Source organism: Rattus norvegicus, chromosome 3 (assembly GCF_036323735.1).
Source record: "Rattus norvegicus strain BN/NHsdMcwi chromosome 3, GRCr8, whole genome shotgun sequence".
In the NCBI taxonomy this organism is placed as follows: Eukaryota; Metazoa; Chordata; class Mammalia; order Rodentia; family Muridae; genus Rattus; species Rattus norvegicus.
In genome coordinates this window covers 91,471,182-91,490,721 of record NC_086021.1, presented here as the reverse complement: position 1 = coordinate 91,490,721, position 19,540 = coordinate 91,471,182, and the positions used below count along the sequence as shown (strand labels likewise).

General features: G+C 34.5%; 3 protein-coding genes across 3 annotated transcripts; 1 reads left to right on the top strand and 2 right to left on the bottom strand.

Moving 5' to 3' along the window:
• The first annotated feature begins 1,113 nt into the window (after window positions 1-1,113).
• Or8u10 (olfactory receptor family 8 subfamily U member 10) lies at window positions 1,114-2,079 on the top strand. Its single transcript, NM_001000303.1, has one exon. It carries the CDS (start codon window positions 1,114-1,116, stop codon window positions 2,077-2,079), a length of 966 nt encoding a protein of 321 aa, NP_001000303.1.
• Window positions 2,080-10,473: 8,394 nt separating this feature from the next.
• On the bottom strand, window positions 10,474-11,406 carry Or5m9 (olfactory receptor family 5 subfamily M member 9). The gene has a single exon (NM_001000686.1). The coding sequence runs from the start codon at window positions 11,404-11,406 to the stop codon at window positions 10,474-10,476; it is 933 nt and encodes a 310-aa protein (NP_001000686.1).
• A 5,658-nt stretch (window positions 11,407-17,064) lies between these two features.
• On the bottom strand, window positions 17,065-18,009 carry LOC103691839 (olfactory receptor 5M3-like). The gene has a single exon (XM_039106066.1). The coding sequence runs from the start codon at window positions 17,995-17,997 to the stop codon at window positions 17,065-17,067; it is 933 nt and encodes a 310-aa protein (XP_038961994.1). The 5' UTR covers window positions 17,998-18,009.
• Window positions 18,010-19,540: the final 1,531 nt, after the last annotated feature.

The following is a 19,540-nucleotide window of genomic DNA, read 5'->3' as shown; positions in this document are numbered from 1 at the left end:
CACAAAGCTGATGCTCACAAACATAACATGTCAATAATCCTATCCACAAGGTAAGAATTCCCAACTCTTTCTTGATTATTGAAAATGGTAGAGAAAAAATGATTAATAAAAAAGGCAGTTCTTGTGCAAGAAAGAATATTTGTTTGACTGAGAGTTGTTTATATTCTAGGAAGAAATCAGAATGAATTAAAAGAAAGTATTAGTCAACTACAGACTTGTGGATGGAGGCAATACACAAAAATAAGAAAAGTCTCTTCAAGATGTGAAATTTAAACATCATTTGTAATTGGAAGAGATTTCATGTGTTTTATAATGTTTCCTTTTACAATGGACACATCAGGAAGGAAAATAAATCTTATCTTGGTAAACATTAAAAGGACACTAGCCTGTGCCAACAAAATCCAGATTGTTTTCTTCACAGAATTTAAAGAGAGATTTGTGACAGAGGACTGAAATTGGTAGTGCAGTCTCTACATTCCCACATCAGAAAGTGGATCAGTATTCATTTTGTCTGATTTGTCTCTTCCATTTGATACCTGAAATATGAATCCGAATTACTAACATTTTTTTAAATACCAGGTGAGTTCACAAGCTTCATTCTAACAACATTCTCTCAAAATTGGCTTTGGTTCTACCAATTACAAATTAGATGATTGAGAGAAAATTTATGTTTGCATAGATAGATGAATAGATGAATGGATAGATAAGTAAGCAGACAAAAACATAGATGATAGATAATAGAGAGACATAACTACATATACACGTATATATGAATATATACCTGTATATATGTACATATACATATATATGCTCAGAGGATAGTATTTTTTCTGTTTTCATACTGTATGCTATGCAAATCATCAACCATTGAGCAAAACCATAGCCCAATAGGTTTCTTTCTGTTTCTAATATTTAATATTAATTGCTTGCTTTAGAAAATTAGAAGTCACTGGTAAAGTTACATTTTTTATGTACTTGCTTGGCTACTACATTGACTAACATCAACTATAAACCAGAACACATAAGAGTTGTATTTGATTTCCATGTCTTTGCTTCACCAAAATTTGTGTTAGTCTTATCTTCATTTTTACTTTGCAGCTAAGACTTGATGAAATGGCTGAAAGGAATTCCACTGGCGTGACAGAATTCATTCTCTTGGGGTTTGCAGTCCACAGAGAAGTAGAAATCATTCTCTTTATGCTCATTCTAGTGGTCTACAGTCTGACTTTAATTGGAAATGTAGGAATGATTTCACTAATCAGGATGGATTCAAGACTTCATACACCCATGTACTTTTTCCTAAGTAATCTGGCATTTGTAGACCTTTGTTATTCCTCTTCGGTAGCCCCCAAGTTCCTTGAGATTCTCCTCAGTAATAAAAGGTCTATATCTTTCTATGCCTGTGCAACCCAACTTGGTTTCTTTCTGAACTTTTTAATTTCAGAGATGTTTCTTCTTGCAGTAATGGCTTATGACCGCTATGTAGCTATTTGTAATCCTCTTCTGTACATGGTTATCATGTCCCAGAAGGTATGCCTACGACTTGTAGTAGGCCCTTATTTTTACAGCTTTGCTGTTGCTTTGCTCCATACAGTAGTTACTTTCAAATTGATTTACTGTGGTCCCAATATAATCAATCATTTTTATTGTGATGATGTTCCTTTGATGGCTCTTGCCTGCTCAGACACCAGCCTCAAGGAGATTCTAATATTCATCTTTGCTGGATTCAACATGATCAGTTCTTTGACCACTGTCCTGATTTCTTATTTGTACATTGTGGCTGCTATCTTGAGAATCCGGTCCACTGAAGGAAGGTACAAAGCCTTCTCAACATGTGCTTCTCATCTAACTGCTGTGACTATCTTCTATGGGACACTTATTTTCATGTATCTGCAGCCAAAATCAAGCCATTCCCTTGACACAGACAAAATGGCCTCAGTATTCTACACGATTGTTATACCCATGCTCAATCCTATGATCTACAGTTTAAGGAACCAGGAGGTAAAGAGTGCTCTGAGGAAAGCTCTTGAAAACTGCTACTTGTTGCCTCTAATGCACCTCAAGAAAGGAATTTTCTGACTTTTTTAAAACTTTGAGATAAATTAATTTTTATCATACTTTTGATGAGAGCAGTGCTTTCATTCACTATTTACATGATAAAGCTCTCTACCAAGACAAGCACAATGAAAGATCAGTAGAAAAATAGATGATAGATATAGATAGATGATATTTATAGATAGATAGATAATAGATAGATAGATAGATAGATAGATAGATAGATAGATAGATAGATAGATAGACAGATGAAGGATGGATGCATGGATGCATGAATGGATAGGGTGTGTAGATAGATGATAGATAGATAGATAGATAGATAGATAGATAGATAGATAGATAGATAGATTATAAATAAACTTAGTTCTAGGAGTTGATTTAGTGAATAAATCACTCCCTAAGAGCCTGATTTTCTGACTTGAATCCCAGTATTGCTAGTGTATAATGGTGGTTCTGAGATCAAAAAATCCCAGACGCTCATTATCCAACTAATATGGTATAAATGGTGATTAACAATAAGAAATTTTGTCTCAAACAAGGTAGTGAAAGACCCCCCAAACTTGGGGAGACTCTCGCTCCAGTCACGGGTTGGGGTACCCCCCAGGAAACACGAGTAGCCGGTCTTGATGTAACAGCAAGAGGCAGTTTTATTAACGAGATCTCGGGCTGACATGTATCCCACACAGGAGATTGAGTCGAGCCCCGAGCCTCTCTAGGCAGGAGCTTATATAGGGAAAACCAGGGGTTTCATGTGGATACATATAATTGGCTAATACAAAGGGTGCACAGTTACTTTTTGGCACGGAATTGCATTAACAAAGCATTCGTGTAATCTAGCATCTCAGCAATATGGGAAAGGTGGCTTATCTCGCTCAGCAGAGGGATGACTCATATTAGGGAGTGAAGGAAGGGAAAGGAAGGGAAGGGGGTAGCTCCAGATGGCCGGTGTCCTTGGGGCCCTATCTCAAATTCTTTCAGGCATAGCCAGACTTTGTTCACTTTCAGGCATAGCCAGACTTTGTTCATGACTAACTTTTAGAAATTTTAACCCTTCAGTAGAAGGTAATACACAGCACCAGAGTACTTTGACATTCACATAAATGTCATGGAACAGGTTCACCTTTACCCCACATGAACACAAACATGAACACACACACACACACACACACACACACACACACACAGAGAGAGAGAGAGAGAGAGAGAGAGAAACAGAGAGACAGAGACAGAGAGACCAATGAGATTTTTTCAAATGTCATTATGTTAAGATTTTAATACATTATTATATACTGTATATGTAGCTCTGATGTCATTAATTTGCATCTCCTATACACGTGGAAAAATTATGTTTTGGCTTTCTACTTTCCTGTTTATCACATTTAAAAGATAATAGATGAAGCAAAAATGTGGTCTTCTAGGAAACCCATTTAAAATTTACTTATTTTGCTTTATGCAAATGAGTGGTTTGCCTGTGTGTATATGAGTATCATGTGCATATCTAGTATGTTTGAGGCTAGAAGAAAGATGGTGACAAATTCCATGACCAATCATTTATGGCTGAGTCTCTAACTCAGCCCTATGTAAAAGAACTAAGTGCTCTTAACCACTAAGGTATTTCTTCAAGCCCTTAGATATCTCCAGATTCTATGTAACTCTTGCTTATCTATAGCAGATATGCTTTCCATTACTTTGCACTGTACCTCTAACAACCACAATAGTTGTTCATTTCTGAAATTACTTTATGTAGCAGTTAATTTTATGTACCAAGTGAACTATGCAATGCCTACATATCTGACATTATTTCTAGATGTGTCCACGAGGATATTTCATGAAGGAGTTAGCATTTATAGTGAGAAAAATAACCCCCATTAATGTCTACAGGCATAACCTGACTTGTTGAAGACAAATCAAGAACAAATAATGTATAAAATGTTGATTTTTTTCTTGATTCTTTGATCTGAGGTATCAGTTTTCCTTCTCTTTTAAATATCATTGCAAAAGTAACTTGTATGTTTCTGATGGAATTGTTATCTTCAAGGGCTACTGTTCAATAAGCTCACCCTTGCTTGTTTTTTTTCTGAACTCAAGTTCTACTCAAATGTTCTGGGTGAAACTTCCAACCAAGTTGCCTGATTCAAACTGGTTTCTCTGGCTTCTGACTGAATTGTTTTGCTTGGTCACAAACTAACTATGAATTTGTTCTAATCTCTGGCTCCTTCTCATTCTCTGGCTCATTCTGTCATTATCTGTGTCTAGCTTTTTCTTTTCTGCAACCTGTCTGTAAAACTATCCTGGTTAAAAAAAATCTTCCTTTCTCTCTGCCTGCTTATAAGTAGACTTTTTCTTGTTTGTTCTCACGAGAGTTGGACATACTCTATTTTTAATTCTTCCTGTTAAATCTTTCTCTGATTCATCACTTTGCTTGTCTTTCAATTATAAGTCACTTTTAAACATGTCAAGTTCCTTCTACCAGGTAAATTTGCCTACATTGTTTGGGATTAAAGGTGTGCACTAAGGTTGTGTATGTATTCCATCAATATCATAGTGTAATCCAGAGCCTGTCTACATTCTAGACCAATCACATAGATTTAGAAGGTCTTTGTATGTTATCTCTTGCCAAAACATCCATGTTGCTGAATTAAATTTATTCTATATTTCAGATCTTGGTTTCCAAGCCTTTTGACTCAGGACTATATGCTAGCCCATCTTCATCAGCCTCAATTTTCAAGTCTTCAGACTGAGGCTGGAGTAATACAATTAGATATTTGAGTTCACAGGCTTTTCAACTCATATGTAATAATACCATCCTGTATCAATACATATGTTCTTTCTTGAAATTAACATATTTGGGTTATATCTGCTACCAGAGTCATATGATCCATATATATGGATTCTATCATATATCTATCTATATATCTATCACCATTATCTATCTATTATATATACAATAGAATAAACATACACACACACATATATATATATGTATATATATATATATATATATATATTCTATAGTCTTTTCGTCTATCTACCTAGTCCCTTTAGGTATATCATTATAGAAAACACACATTGAACCAGTTAACATATCTCTTGACAAGTCATTTTCACTGCGTAAATCTGTTTCTGGAGACTGTATTGCTTTCTTTTAACTATCTCAAGCAAAGTTGAAGATTCTGTCGCAATTACTTAAGTAAAGTAGTGATTTCTAAATGTCCTTTTAAGTCTTGAAAAAAGATGACGATAGTACCATAGAATAGATATATAATAGAATATCTTAAAACCAAGTGGCCAACCCTGTGGCTGCCAATAGTCTGAGTTGAACTGAGTTTGAGAGTAGTCAAGGGAAAGTAACTCAAAACCTCATTAAACACATAATGAGAAAACTCATAACTCTGAGAATTTAGTATTTCATTCCTTCTAGATGCAACATTGTCCATGGGGTAACTGTACAAACTCCATTTTGGAAGTCATACTTTTAATTAGTTTAGAAACTAGTAGGTCTTCATAGTTTTGTCCATATAGAGTTAGTTTTGTTCAACTCACTGCTTGCTTGCTACCTCCTAATCTCCCTGCCTCCATTCTACATAAACCTTTAAAAACAGTCTAAATAATGACCTCATGCTTTCATATCTCGAGTGTTCTATTGTCTTGCCCAATTTTATTTGATTTGTGCTTCAACACAGTAGATTTAAGTTTTTTTCATATATGCTTGATTTTTATTCATTCTTCCTTCATGCTACTTCTTAACTTACTTGATCTGTATGCCTGCTCAACAGCTTACCTGCTCCCACATGTCCCCTTTCTATTTTCACTTTACCTCTCTTGCATTATACAGGTCTCTAAATGAGGCCTCTTTCTAGTTTCTTAGTTTGCACATGTGCCAAGTCCTTAAGTAAAACACAAAAATCAGGAAACTAGAAACTAGAGTCCATACATTAAATAAATGCAGTATTTGTCTTACTGTTAAATAGGCATTCATCTTTGAAAATTATATGGGTTTAATTAATTTCATATTATTTTAAAATACATGTCATAATTAAATTTAAATTTTAGAGATTTGTGACATTTTATCACATGGAACTATGTGTTTTGTGATCTAAAATTTTAAAAGCCTTTTGATTATTAAAATGCAAATTTTGCCATTTATTCCCATGGGGTATAAAATATTAAGTTCCTTTCCAACCATTTAAATATTTATATTAGTGCCCAGGTTTCATGAAATCATAAGGCAGCAGTGGGCCAGTTTTAGCCTATTATCGGTACTTAGTCAAACCCCAATCTAAGTAAAAAATGTTAGAAAAATTCTCTGCCAACATATTTTTTCTGATTTATTATTTTATTATGACTTTCAAAAACTGTACAAAGTAAAGTTTATTTTAATGTTTTGATATATGCCTGAAATTTGTATTCATTAAAACTGCACACATTAGCATACTGTCATCTGGAACATCTGCCCATTTTCTGAGTTGAAAAATTCAAAATAATCTTCAAGATATTTCATAGCATAATTATTATTGACTATAGTCATTTTACTATGCAGTGCAATACTACGAATTATTTATTCTTTCTGACTACTTCTTTGACTATTATGAACAACTTTCTTTTCTCTCTTTCTCTCTATAGATCACAGAAACCATTATATATTTTTAGCAGAAAAGTAATTTGGTAGGGACTCTATGAAAACCACAGAGGGGTTCTTTTAAAATGAATTATAGCCCTTTACTAACAAGGTTAGCAGGAGAATACCTTATAAAATAACACACATTCTCTTTGAAGACAACAAACAAAAGTAAAGCTGGTACAAGCAGTCCTGCCCTTGAGCTCTACTGAAGTCAGGGTCTTAGCCTGTCAATGCTGTGATCTTCAGCAATACACTTAGTCTCTCATTTTTCTAATCTCACAATTGCCTATTGAAATCACTTATGCTCTGACCTTTAACGAGGGGGACTTGACATAACCTTGGGTGTACCAAATTTACCATGTATTCTGCAAAATGTACAAGGTTACTGCTGGAACTAAATTTCTTGAGTTAGAGGATGCAAACATGTTTTGAGAACTGCAGATATTCTACGGAGAGAAGCAATTGTGAATAGTCTAGATTTCACCATTCATAAATTATATTCCATTGAGATCACAATATACTGGGATCTGGTTGTACTGAACATAAAATCCTTAATGGGAATAAATTTATTGGTCTTTTACCCCATTGTACAAAGTTTTAAACAGCTGAATCCATTAATCTATTTATATTTGCCCATTGGATATCAATATTTTTTAATAATAGGACATGCTTTCTTCAAGAACCAAGGTTAAATTTTATAATAAATCCACACAATTAAAATACTACATATATTTTCAAGCACAGATATTCATGAAGTAAGAGACTAGAGGGAAAAAGGAAGCACTTTTAAAGTTCAATATCTGTCAATGATGTCTTCTCGGGATGACTTAAAGTAAGCCCTGATGGAACAGTTTCTACAGAATTATCTGGAAAATTAGCTTTTATATACCATTGACTGTCCCAGAGCTCATTCAGTAAAATACAGGAAAAAATGGTATGGGCAGGAATAAATCACTTAAGGGACATTACGGCTTTGGAGACACATTGTCCAAAAGAAGAACATTCCCATTACACTGAATTGTCACCTCTTAAAGCAGTTAGCTGTACTGGGCTGGCTTTACTAAATAAATATTAATTTTACTTTGAAAAAGATAAAATACATATGAAAAGCTCAATTCCAATAAAGTAAAAGCTAAGAGAGTAAATGAATAGTCTTAACTCAGATGATACTATGTTTTCTGGTTAACTTTAACTGTCAATTGTGCACAATTTAGGAATGAAGAGAAACTCAATTGAATGATTGTCAACACCAGATAATCCTATGGGCAGTGTGGGTTTGTTTGTGTGTGTGTGTGTGCGTGTGCGTGTGCGTGTGCGTGTGCGTGTGTGTGTGTGTGTGTGTTTGTGCGTGTGCATGTGTGTGTGTGTGTGTTAACAGTTAATTGATAAAGAAAGGCCAGGTATACGTGGGTGTCATCATTCATACTCAGGTGGTTCTGAGTTATTTAACAAAGTGTCTGATACATTCTTGCCAATGAGAAAGCAACACTATTGGATGTGAAATGAGTTTTTTGGTTATAGTAATAAATACTCTAGAGCAGCAACAGACCTGTCCTCAAACCTTATTTTCTGCTTTTACTTCCCCCAGTGTTTGACTGGAACTTTTTGTTATAATCTGAATAAACTCTTTCCTTCCTAAAAAAATTAAAATGAATTATGGAACTACTATATGACCCAGAAATCCTGCAGCTGATTACTGACCCAAAGACAATAACATCAATGCGCTTATTATTTCAGTTCTTTTCACAATATCAAAGGGTAAGAAACATGAAAACTGTGTCAATAAATGGATGAATACATCATAGTGCTACATATGAAGCAATAAATATTATTCATCCAACAAAATATGAATATTTATCATTTTCCTAATAAGATAGATATGGGAGGCTCAATATTAAGCAGAAAACACAGCTACAAGAACATCTGTATAAGAAAATGGAATAAAACTAGGCAAAAACCCTCATGTGTGGAGGAATAGTAGTTCTGGCGGAGAGTATGAGATTGGGTAGAGTGGAGGGAAGGAAAACCGTGGTCAAGATGTATTTTATGAGAGAAAAACAAATAAAAAGCAAAGAAAAATAATAGTTGTGCTACCTAAGCTCACTTATATTCATGTAGAGAATAAGGTAAAATATTTGACTATATATTAATTTTCAACTTTTCAAAATAATGAAGAAAATACACAGCAAGAAGGAATGACATATTTAGGCTCACAGTCTCGGAGGTCTTAGTGCATGATTCTTTGGGCATATTGCTGACAGCCTGTAGCAAGGCAAAATATGACAGTGTGTGTAACTGGCACAGTAGAAGCAATCAGAGTTAGGAAGAAACTGGAATCAAAATATTCTTTTCAAAGTCATAACTCAGTGTTCTACTTCTTCTATCCAGGCTCATATCCTAAGGTTTTTGTCACATCTAACATTGCCAACAGTTGATTGCAAAGTCTTCTGCATGTGCTTTCATGGAGGTTTATGATTCAGAACACAATACACAGTTAATTTATGGTTTTATATTTTAGGATTCATTTTTATATATGACTCAGATAACTTCATTAATCACCATCTTAAATATTAAGCATCCATCATCATAATCATTAATGCAGTTGTGAGGTACTCCAACAGAATTTTCTTTATGTAGTAATTTGATCAGTGTAGAGTTTCGCTAGTTCAAGGAAGTAACTGGTAATACGGAAAGGATAAAAGACATAACACATGCCAAAAACGATACTTTGTAGAAGGGATCCTTATGGCGTTCTAATTGTTATAACTAATTTACCTTTAAATACAAAGATGTAGTAAGATAGGAATTAGAGTCTGGATAATACATTACCATAAACACATGCTTTTATGTCCTGACCTAACATAACCATTTCAGTGACCACAATTCTGTTTATTCTATGACCATTTCAAAATGTATATAGTAAACTTTAAGCACTTTCAGCTCTCATGACACTCCCTCTCCTACTGATACCTTTCTTTTTTCCAAAATTCTTTTTATTACTTTCATTTCAAGTGTGGTTGTGCACACAAGAATGTGTGTGTGTGTGTGTGTGTGTGTGTGTGTGTGTGTCTATGTGTGCTCTCCTTAGTTTCATTAACTTTGATTGCATGTGAACAGTAGGGTCTTCCTTATTGGAACAATCAGAAGAATCAGAGGTGACATTACTGGAGAACACAATGGCCCTCAGGGAGTAGAGGCAGATACTTAAGGATGAGGAAAAAAATATTTTTTCATTGAACTGAGAATGTGAACCAATAAAAAACACAAGCAGCATTATCTAAGGAGAAATACACATTGAGTGAGAAACCTTAGGTTATGCTAGGATAGTTGCATATTCTCAATACAGTGTCATTGCTAAAATTTCCTTTGTATTAGAACATTTATAATATCATTTGCATATAAGGACCATCAAATTTCTATACCCTGGAAATAAATCAGTTCTGTTTTTCCTACTGGAGCTATAGATTTTATAGTGAAGACAAATACGGTTTACAAAAGCCTTAAGCCATAACATTCAACTCTACTAGGAAACTTACAGTTTAAAAAAATTGTTAATCCAAGCTTATTTGCAAATACTTCCAATAACTGACTTAACACAAATTAGTAAATAATATAGGTCTTCATAAAATGGTTGAGTATTTATGCTTAATAAAGGACAATCATTCTGTAAAGCATCACTGTGAAAACTGAATCTTCCGAATTTGTATAAGGGTTATAGGTAGAAAGAATTTCAAGCTGAGAATTCTATGCTTCTTCAACACATTTTTATAAACATGCTTCTAAAATATGTTTTGATTTCATTTCCTCAAGTTTGCCTTGGCAATTATCTTGCTGACTGCTTCCTTCACATCTTTGTTCCTGAGACTGTAGATCATGGGGTTCAGCATAGGAATCACACTGGTATAAAATACAGCCACCATCTTTCCCTGTTCCACCGACTCCTCTGTTGGCCTTCTGAGATACATGAATATAAGGGTCCCGTAAAACATGGAAACGGCTGTTAAGTGGGATCCACAGGTGGAGAATGCCTTTCTCCTGCCATCAGCCGAGTGCATGCGTAACACTGCTACTACAATGAGCATGTATGAAATGAGAACCACCGACAAGGAATATGTGAAATTAATTCCGGCAATAACTATCATTGTGTACTCTTTGATATGCACTCCTCCGCAGGCAATCTTGATGAGAGGAGGATCAGCACAATAGAAGTGGTTGATTTTAACATTTCCACAGAAATATAAACCGTAGGTCCACAGAGTGCAAATCAGACTCACAGAGAATCCATAGACATAAGGCACAGAAATTAGGCGGACACAGACAACCGTGGACATCTTGCTGCTGTAGAGCAGAGGGTTACAAATGGCCATGTAGCGATCAAAGGCCATCACTGCTAGAATGTAGACCTCCACGTGCACCAGAGCAATGAAAAAGTAGCATTGTACCAGACACCCGACATAAGAAATAGTTTTTCTTTCTGAAAGTAAATTTTCCAACATTTTGGGGGTAACATTCGAGGAGAACAACACATCCACAAAGGACAAATGACTTAGAAAAAAATACATAGGACTCTGAAGCTGTGGGCTTATGCTGATTAAAATTATCATACCAATGTTGCCCAATAGAGTGACCATGTAAACAACCAAGAACACCGCAAAAAGGAGAACCCGCAATTCCTGACGTCTTGTCAATCCAACAAGAAGAAATTCGGTTACATCTGTAAAATTTGGCATTGCTTTGATATAGAGTCTATATTATCTGCAAAGAAAAACATTTATAAATACATTTTTTCATTCTTAAAAAGCTTTGATTTAAAATTTTCTTATTCTTACAGATACTTTATTTTATTCAGTGTATTCAGTATTGAGTTAAACAGGCTATAGGTAAAATGGTTTGTTTGATCATGTCACAAAATAACCTCTAAATATTCAAATGTGATACAGGGTAGCCTAGTATAGATATTCTGGATTTTAGTTAGTGAATTATAATTGAATTTCAAATGTTAAAATTTGTTAGAATGGTGAAACTTGCAGTGACTTAACGATCAAGTTTTCCATAGCAATCCTTTGCTACATATTTTTATTTTGTGTGGCTTATCCCAAATATTCAGTCAGACAATGAAAATTGACAGGTAGTTTCTCATACTGTGATGAAATTCTGTTAAATCACTACTTGAGGGAAATTTGCAAAAAAGTTTGAATTTATATTCACATGAAAATCTCCAACAAGAGGAAGGATGGGAACTACAGTCAGGATGTTATCGTATGATCGATGGATAAATAAAAATAGTTGAATATTATCTTAGGGCAATTATTATGAAATTCTCTTTTCATTGTAGATTTTGTAATATCTATAGTTTCAGCATGAATAGCAAGTAGAACTCATTTATTTTTATACTCATTCTGAGCATATATTTGATAATTTTGATATACACAAAAATATAGTAAAACACTCATATACAAATGACTTTAAAATCAATGAAACTTCATTAAGAATGTGCAAAATATCTTACTGAGAGACTAAATTTGTGAAATACAGCTGAAGTTAACGGCTTTCCTATGTAAAAAACCTTGACCCAGAATACATAATCCATACTTTCTAATCAGAATTTAATTTGGTAGTACTTGTAAATAATATGCCAGCTTTACATATAAGATATAGCATCAAGACATATAAAAACATAAATTAAGGGGTTGGGGATTTAGCTCAGTGGTAGAGCGCTTGCCTAGGAAGCGCAAGGCCCTGGGTTCAGTCCCCAGCTCCGAAAAAAAGAATCAAAAAAAAAAAAAACCATAAATTAAAACTCACTGAGTTTGATCAGTCATGATCAAATGTGTGCTCTTTCACAGCATGTAATTATAGTTCTGTGATAACAGAGAATCTCTTGATTATGGAATTCTTTAAGTCTGTGTGATTGCATATGATATATATATGAAAAACAAATTGTCATACAATTTAAAAGTCATTGTGATCTTTGCTATATCAGTGTATTCCACTAGTATTTTTCCATCAATTATTATTTCAACCCTAAAAATTTCTAAAAAGAACTTTCTAGTAACACTGTACCAATTTTATAATATTTGTATAAATTTAATTAATTTCATTTGCATGAATAGTGCTATAAAACTTTTCTATCTGCATGTATGTTTTATAAATGATGAAATAGAAGCAGTTAGAGATTTAGCAGATCTCCTAACTTGTGGGTTTGCTTGTCTAGCTTGTGGGCTTATGCTACTAAGCAATGAATTTAGTAGCACTTTTGTACATTTATTACAGTCATTTCAATCTTATTTGATAGGTTAGTCTCTTGCATATTCTAATTGATTTTCACTGTTGATTATTCTCCAACACAGATACACACCATTCATCTTCTACATAAACTTCTATTAATTAATTTAGGCTTTTGTAACCTCAGTGTGTTCTAGGCTTTGGAGAAAAAGGCACTTCTTTTTTCTATCCTAAATTCTGGTGAACTCTCTGACATACGAGCAGATGACTTCTCTAAGAACACCACTTTATTATTACAGAAATGAGTATCATCTATGAAAACAGTAGAGTCTATAATTTACAGAAAAAATTCCTTACATCAACATTGTACTTTTTTCATAAAGATGCACAACAAATTGCATATTATTGGATTACTTATTACAATTTTGTTTAAAATATTTTGTTTTAAAATATACCCAAATCCATTCCTGTATATTTAAAAACATAAGCAGCCCAATAAATTACTTTGATAAAAAATAAGTCAATGAAGATATAAAAATTTTCTTTTCAAGGTTTCACCTACAATTGCTACATCCAAATGTATCAATCTTTACTTCAACTATAGCAAAACACACTGACCTACCTTGACAGGAAAAGAGAAAAGAAAATGATAATTTTGCAGTATTTATTTTATAGTTGTGATCATTAAGAACAGTGAGATAATCTCCCTAAGGTGCTACTAAAATAATTATGAAAGGAATGATGACTAAAATACTATTAATGTCTCCTGGGTAGAAGTCGAGGAGATTTATTAGAATATACATTCTGAAAACTGAGATATTAATATTCTTAACATCATCCTATTGTCTCCTACTGCCACATGCTTCTATTCATTTTCCCTCACAAAATAGCAATTATGGATCCAAAAAAGAAATGTCTGTCCACATTATTCTACTATTCTATGTAACTACTCTGAAAAGCATCATGTGTAAGGATAAGTGATTTCAACAATGCATGCTCTTTATGTCAATTTCAGATGTAAAAGCCAGATTCAAATTATGAAGTCACTAGGAGGAATTTTGGCAAATAGATAGAACTATAAGTATCCAGCAATTTAGGAAAGGAACTATTAAGTGAAGCACATCTGTAATCAAAACTACAGTTTTAATACTTCATATGAAATTGTGCAAATATCCTTTTCTCTAATTTTGATATGTAAAGGACAAAATGTTTTCATAATGCATTTGTGATGATCTCAAATAGCATAGACTACCTATCTCTTTCAACACCAATTATGTATTAAGAATGAAAAACATAATTATGGGACTAACCACCCACATCAAAAATATTTTCCAGAATGTCTCCTGTCAAAAGAAAATGCAGGAACAATAAATGGAGCAGAAACTGAAAGAAAGGCCATCCAGCGTCTGTCCCATCCCAGTTTATTGACGTCAAACTCAGACACCATTGCTGACAGGAGCCCAGTATAGCTGTCCCCTCATAAGTTCTGCCATAGGTAGACTAATACAAATGAGGATATACACAGCCAAACATTGGAGTAAGTGCAGGTACTCCAATGGGGAAGTTAAGACAAGGACTGTAGGAGCTGAAGTGGTTTGCAACTTCATAGGAAGATCAACAATATCAACAATCCAGACCCCCCAAAGCTCCCAGGGACTAAACTACCAACCAAATAGTACACATGGGATACCCATGGCTCCAGCTGGGTGTGTAGCAGAGGATTGACTTATCTCAAATCCCTGAGTGGGGAGACCCTTGGTCCTGTGGAGGCTTGATGTCCCAGGATAGGGGAATGGTAGGCCACTGTGGCGGGAGTAGGTGGGCCGGTGGGTGGGTGGGGGAGCACGCTCATAGAAACTGTGAAAGAAAAGAAGGGATAGGAGACTAGTGGAGAGGAAAATGAAAAGGAAGATAACATTTGAAATGTAAATAAATAGAATAACCAATAAATAAAAAGAAAAACATAATTACTTTCTACAATCCCACTTTATCTGATTTGTTTTTCTTCTTTTATTTATTCCTTAATCTGTTTTTACAGTCTAGACTCCATACTCTTCCCCATCCACTCCCCCCCAGACCACAACCTATACCTCCCTACCCCTATCTCCAAGAGGATGCCCTCACCACCCTGACCCCACCAAACATCCCCACTCTCTGGGGTCCCAAGTCTCTCAAGTGTTAGAGGGTTAGGTGCGTCCTCTCTGACTGAGTCCAGACCCAGCAGTTCTCATATCAGCTGATATATGCTACCTGGTTAGTGGCTCAGTGTCTGAGAGATCCTTGGGTCCAGGCTATGGGACTGCTGGTCTTCCCATAGGATTGTCCTCCTGCTCAGCCTTTTCCAGCTTCTCCCTAATTCAACCACAAGGGTCACCAGCTTCTGTCCATTGACTAGGTATAAATATCTGCATCTGACTCTTTCAGCTGCTTGTTGGACAGTCATGATAAAAGCCCACTTATAAACATGCCAAAACATCAGTAATGGTGTCTGGTCTTGGGGTATCCTCCTGAGCTGGATCCCAACTTGAGTGTCACCTCCTTCTCCTCATGCTCTTCTCCATCTTTGTCCTTGAAGTTCCCCCAGACAGGAGCAATTTTGGTTCAGAGTTTTTATCTATAGAATAGCAAACTCATCCCTCTACTTGATGCCCTGTCTTTCTACTGGAGGTAGACTTTATAAGTTTCCTCTCCCCACTGTAGGGCATTTCATCCAAGAGATGGACCTTTGAGTCCTGAAGAATCTCTAATCGCCCAGGTTTCTGGTACATTCCAGAGGGTGTCCCACTTCCATACCTCCAAGTTCACCTGTTTTGATTCTTCCTGCTGGCCCTGAGGGCTTCAGTCCTGCCCCCAAATACCTATCATGTTCCCCTTTCCCCTCCCTGTCACCTTTCCCACCCAGGGCCCTCCCTCCCCCTTCTTGTGATTGCTTTCATCTACCTCCCAAGTGGGATTGAGACATCCTAACTTTAGGCTTTCAGCTTTTTAGTATTCTTGAGTTCTATGGATTATATCCTGGGAATTCTATACTTTTAAAACTAATATCCACTTATTAGTGAGTACATACCATGTATATCCTTTTGGCCTGAGTTACCTCACTCAGGATCTAAATTCCTTTATGAGATTAGGTATATTATACCCTGAGATGGAAAATATAAATTTATAAAGTAACTATGAGGGAATATCTTTAAGCCCAGTTTATATCGTACATCAGTCTTGTCTCCTAAGTTAAGGACAGAAATGTATGAACATATTTGCACCAAGAAATTATGATGCAATATGTAATAGTTCAAGAAGAAAGACTGTAAACAAGAAAATATGCATATAACTTACACTTGTTATCAGTGTATTTTTATATCATAAAGCTGTATTTAAAGAACATAACTTTTAATAAAGTGAGTTGTTAAATTAACTGTACATCCTTGTATTATAGATGTGAATAAAATGAAACATATCATCTGTCTTAAATTTGACAGGTTCCAAATCAATTTTAAATAATTCTGAATATTTTTTTCAAATTCAAAACTTAAGTAAAATAATGTTAGTAACACAGACTGACATTCTAAAAGAATGTCAGCTTAATTACTGAATTAATTAAAGAGAATACATTATATAAGGACATATCCATTCTCAAATACTATCTACCTTTGACCAATCGGAATATAGATAGAAAATAAAGCATAAACAAGTCATGGTTTTAATTTTAAAGTTAGAGTAATTAAAAGGATCTCACCCTAACTTTTAAAAAAACTATGGAAACAAACAAGGTTATAAGCATAATAGAACCTTACTCCTGTTCTCATATAGGAAGATAACTTAAATTTTAAATGGATAAAAACCTCATAGATTTACCACCTAAAAATTTAAATGAAAATGACATATACCATATTATTATTTAAGCATTTTAATATTTAATGTAGTGGCCTGTGCATTCTAAGTAGAGTCGTTATATTTATTTTATCCATTGGTATCAATTTTCTCTTTTGTTCTTTGGAATGAATCAATTTTTGATGCATTCATCAACAATTCACAATTCATTTTTTTATCTTCTAATTTGTGTGCCTTGTTTTTTTTCCTTCCTATCAATGAAGAATTCCTATTCTTATTCTTCATAAAGTATCTTTTTCCCCTGACAAACAATAGAAAACAAAATAGGAAATATTTTATTTTGTTAAGAACGTCTTAGTAATCACTTTGTCCATGGCTTCCTTGACATCCTTGTTCCTCAGACTGTAGATCATGGGATTCAACATGGGGATCACTGTGGTATAGAACACAGCCACCATCTTTCCTTGTTCCACTGACTCCTCAGTGGGTCGCCTGAGATACATGAAGATAAGAGTGCCATAAAATATGCCAACTGCTGTGAGGTGAGACCCACAGGTAGAAAATGCCTTGCGCCTGCCTTCTGCTGAGCGCATCCTAAGAATGGCAATGAGAATGAACAGGTAGGAGATAATGACAACAATCAAGGAATATGTGAAGTTAATGCCTGCAAGAAAGAGCATTGTATATTCCTTTACAAAAGTCCCTGCGCAGGCCATCTTGATGAGGGGGGGATCTGCACAGTAGAAGTGGTTGATCTCAGTTTTCCCACAGAAGTACAAGCCATAAGTCCATAAGGTTGCAGCCAGACTAGTCAGAAACCCGTATATGTAAGGGAAAGAAATAAGTCGAATGCAAACCACCCTGGACATTTTGCTACCATAGAGCAGAGGCTTTCCAATTGCCATGTATCTGTCAAAAGCCATGACAGAAAGAATGAAGATTTCCACATGAACAAGGGCAATGAAAAAGAAGCACTGTACCAAACAGCCAGCATAAGAAATTGTTTTCGTCTTTGATAGCAAGTTTTCCAGCATTTTTGGAGTAATGTTGGAAGAAAACCACACATCAATAAATGACAAATGGCTCAGGAAAAAGTACATTGGGCTGCTAAGCTGTGGACTGATCTTAATTAATATCATCATGCCAATGTTGCCCACCATGGTGACAATATAGACCATAAGAAAGATGACAAATAAGAGAACTTGCAGTTCCTTTCTGCTGGTTAATCCCAATAGGACAAATTCAGTCACATCTGTGAAATTGAGCATCTTTTCACTTCTGCTTATATTAATTACAAAAGCCTGTAAAACTAAAATGAAATAAATAAATTAGACACACCAATGTACAGAAACACTTTCGAAACAGACCATTCTTTAGAGACTAATATCTTAAAAATGATTAACAATGTTTTGCATGTCTTTATATATTTGCAAATTATCTTTTTGCAAATTTATTCTAAATGGTAGTAATTGTTCCCTATTAATATAAAATAATCATAATAGGAATAAAGCATTTCACAAGTGTCACATTGTATTTCATCTTCAAGGGAGCATAAATTGCATTTCTTTTATCCCAAACAAGCCTTATTCTTAGTATGTATCGAACAGTGAACTTGAACTTTAGGTTATCTTTCCTTTACTGTTCATGTCCTCTGGTCACAGGCATGTTTATCCAATACTGAGCTACAGTTTACATTCCTAAATAAATGATGGCATATTAGCTGTTGTTAAGTTATCTTAGATTCCTAAAGATCACTACCCACCTAGCAGAGTTATAGGAGAAGGAGGTGGACAGAAAGGAATACCATTAGATTTATTCTTTCTTTCTGAACTGACAAACTTGAATAATGCATAGATATATTCTCATATATAAATACACACATATATACATATATATGTGTGTATATATATAAAACCTCACAAAGTCAAAATATTAATTAAGGCAGTTCACTAAAACAATAGATATACCCATTCTACAGAACAAAGTATCAGTTTTCTAATGAGAACTTGAGATTTTAAACAGGGTGATAAGTGGAATAAAGACCTCATTATACTTTCAGATGAGTAAATACCATGTGTAAAACAAGTATTATTTCCACAACTCAATTGTAACTTGCAGCATTATGCTGTCTTGAATATCATTTTGTTGAGTGATATCTCTAAGTTCTCACTAGTCACTGGTTAATCTGAAAAGGAAAAACAGAAAGCAAGAAAGAGAAAATTTTACACCTAAGGGAAAATACACAGACTCTCATCAGTGTACCAATTGCTTTTCACTCACTTAGTTTAGGAAGAAATTTTACTCTATGATACTAGGAAAGGCTATGAACTAAAATCACTCAGAATAGCTCAATATGACTATAGATTGTTGAACTAATTAACAAAAATTTATGACTTAAACTAGTGATAATTAATCCAGTTTGATTAAAAATAACCAAAGGGCAACAATATTCATAAAGTCATCTAAAATCTAAATAAGCTAATTTACATGGTATGACACAGAGTATTTGTCTACAAAGCAGAGTTCTGTATTGATTCCCAGTAAAATATAAACTGGAAAGGTGATAACACTTGTAATCCCAGTACTCAAATGGTATACATAAGACAAGGATATCTGGGTTTCATTGTCATCTATAGCTACATAGGAAGTTCAAATTCATCCTGGGCTATATGAAACCTTATTGTAAAACATAAAATTAAATTTAAATAAACGAATAACATAAATAAGTGTCTTAGAATATAGTTTTATTTTTCATAAAGTCTTTTAGAATATAATAAAAAATCTCATGTTTGAGGAACAATTATGAATATA

What these genes read in the sequence shown, in the direction of transcription:
- Or8u10 (NM_001000303.1), top strand. Translation starts at nt 1,114, where the DNA reads ATGGCTGAAAGGAATTCCACTGGCGTGACAGAATTCATTCTCTTGGGG.
- Or5m9 (NM_001000686.1), bottom strand. Translation starts at nt 11,406, where the DNA reads ATGCCAAATTTTACAGATGTAACCGAATTTCTTCTTGTTGGATTGACA.
- LOC103691839 (XM_039106066.1), bottom strand. Translation starts at nt 17,997, where the DNA reads ATGCTCAATTTCACAGATGTGACTGAATTTGTCCTATTGGGATTAACC.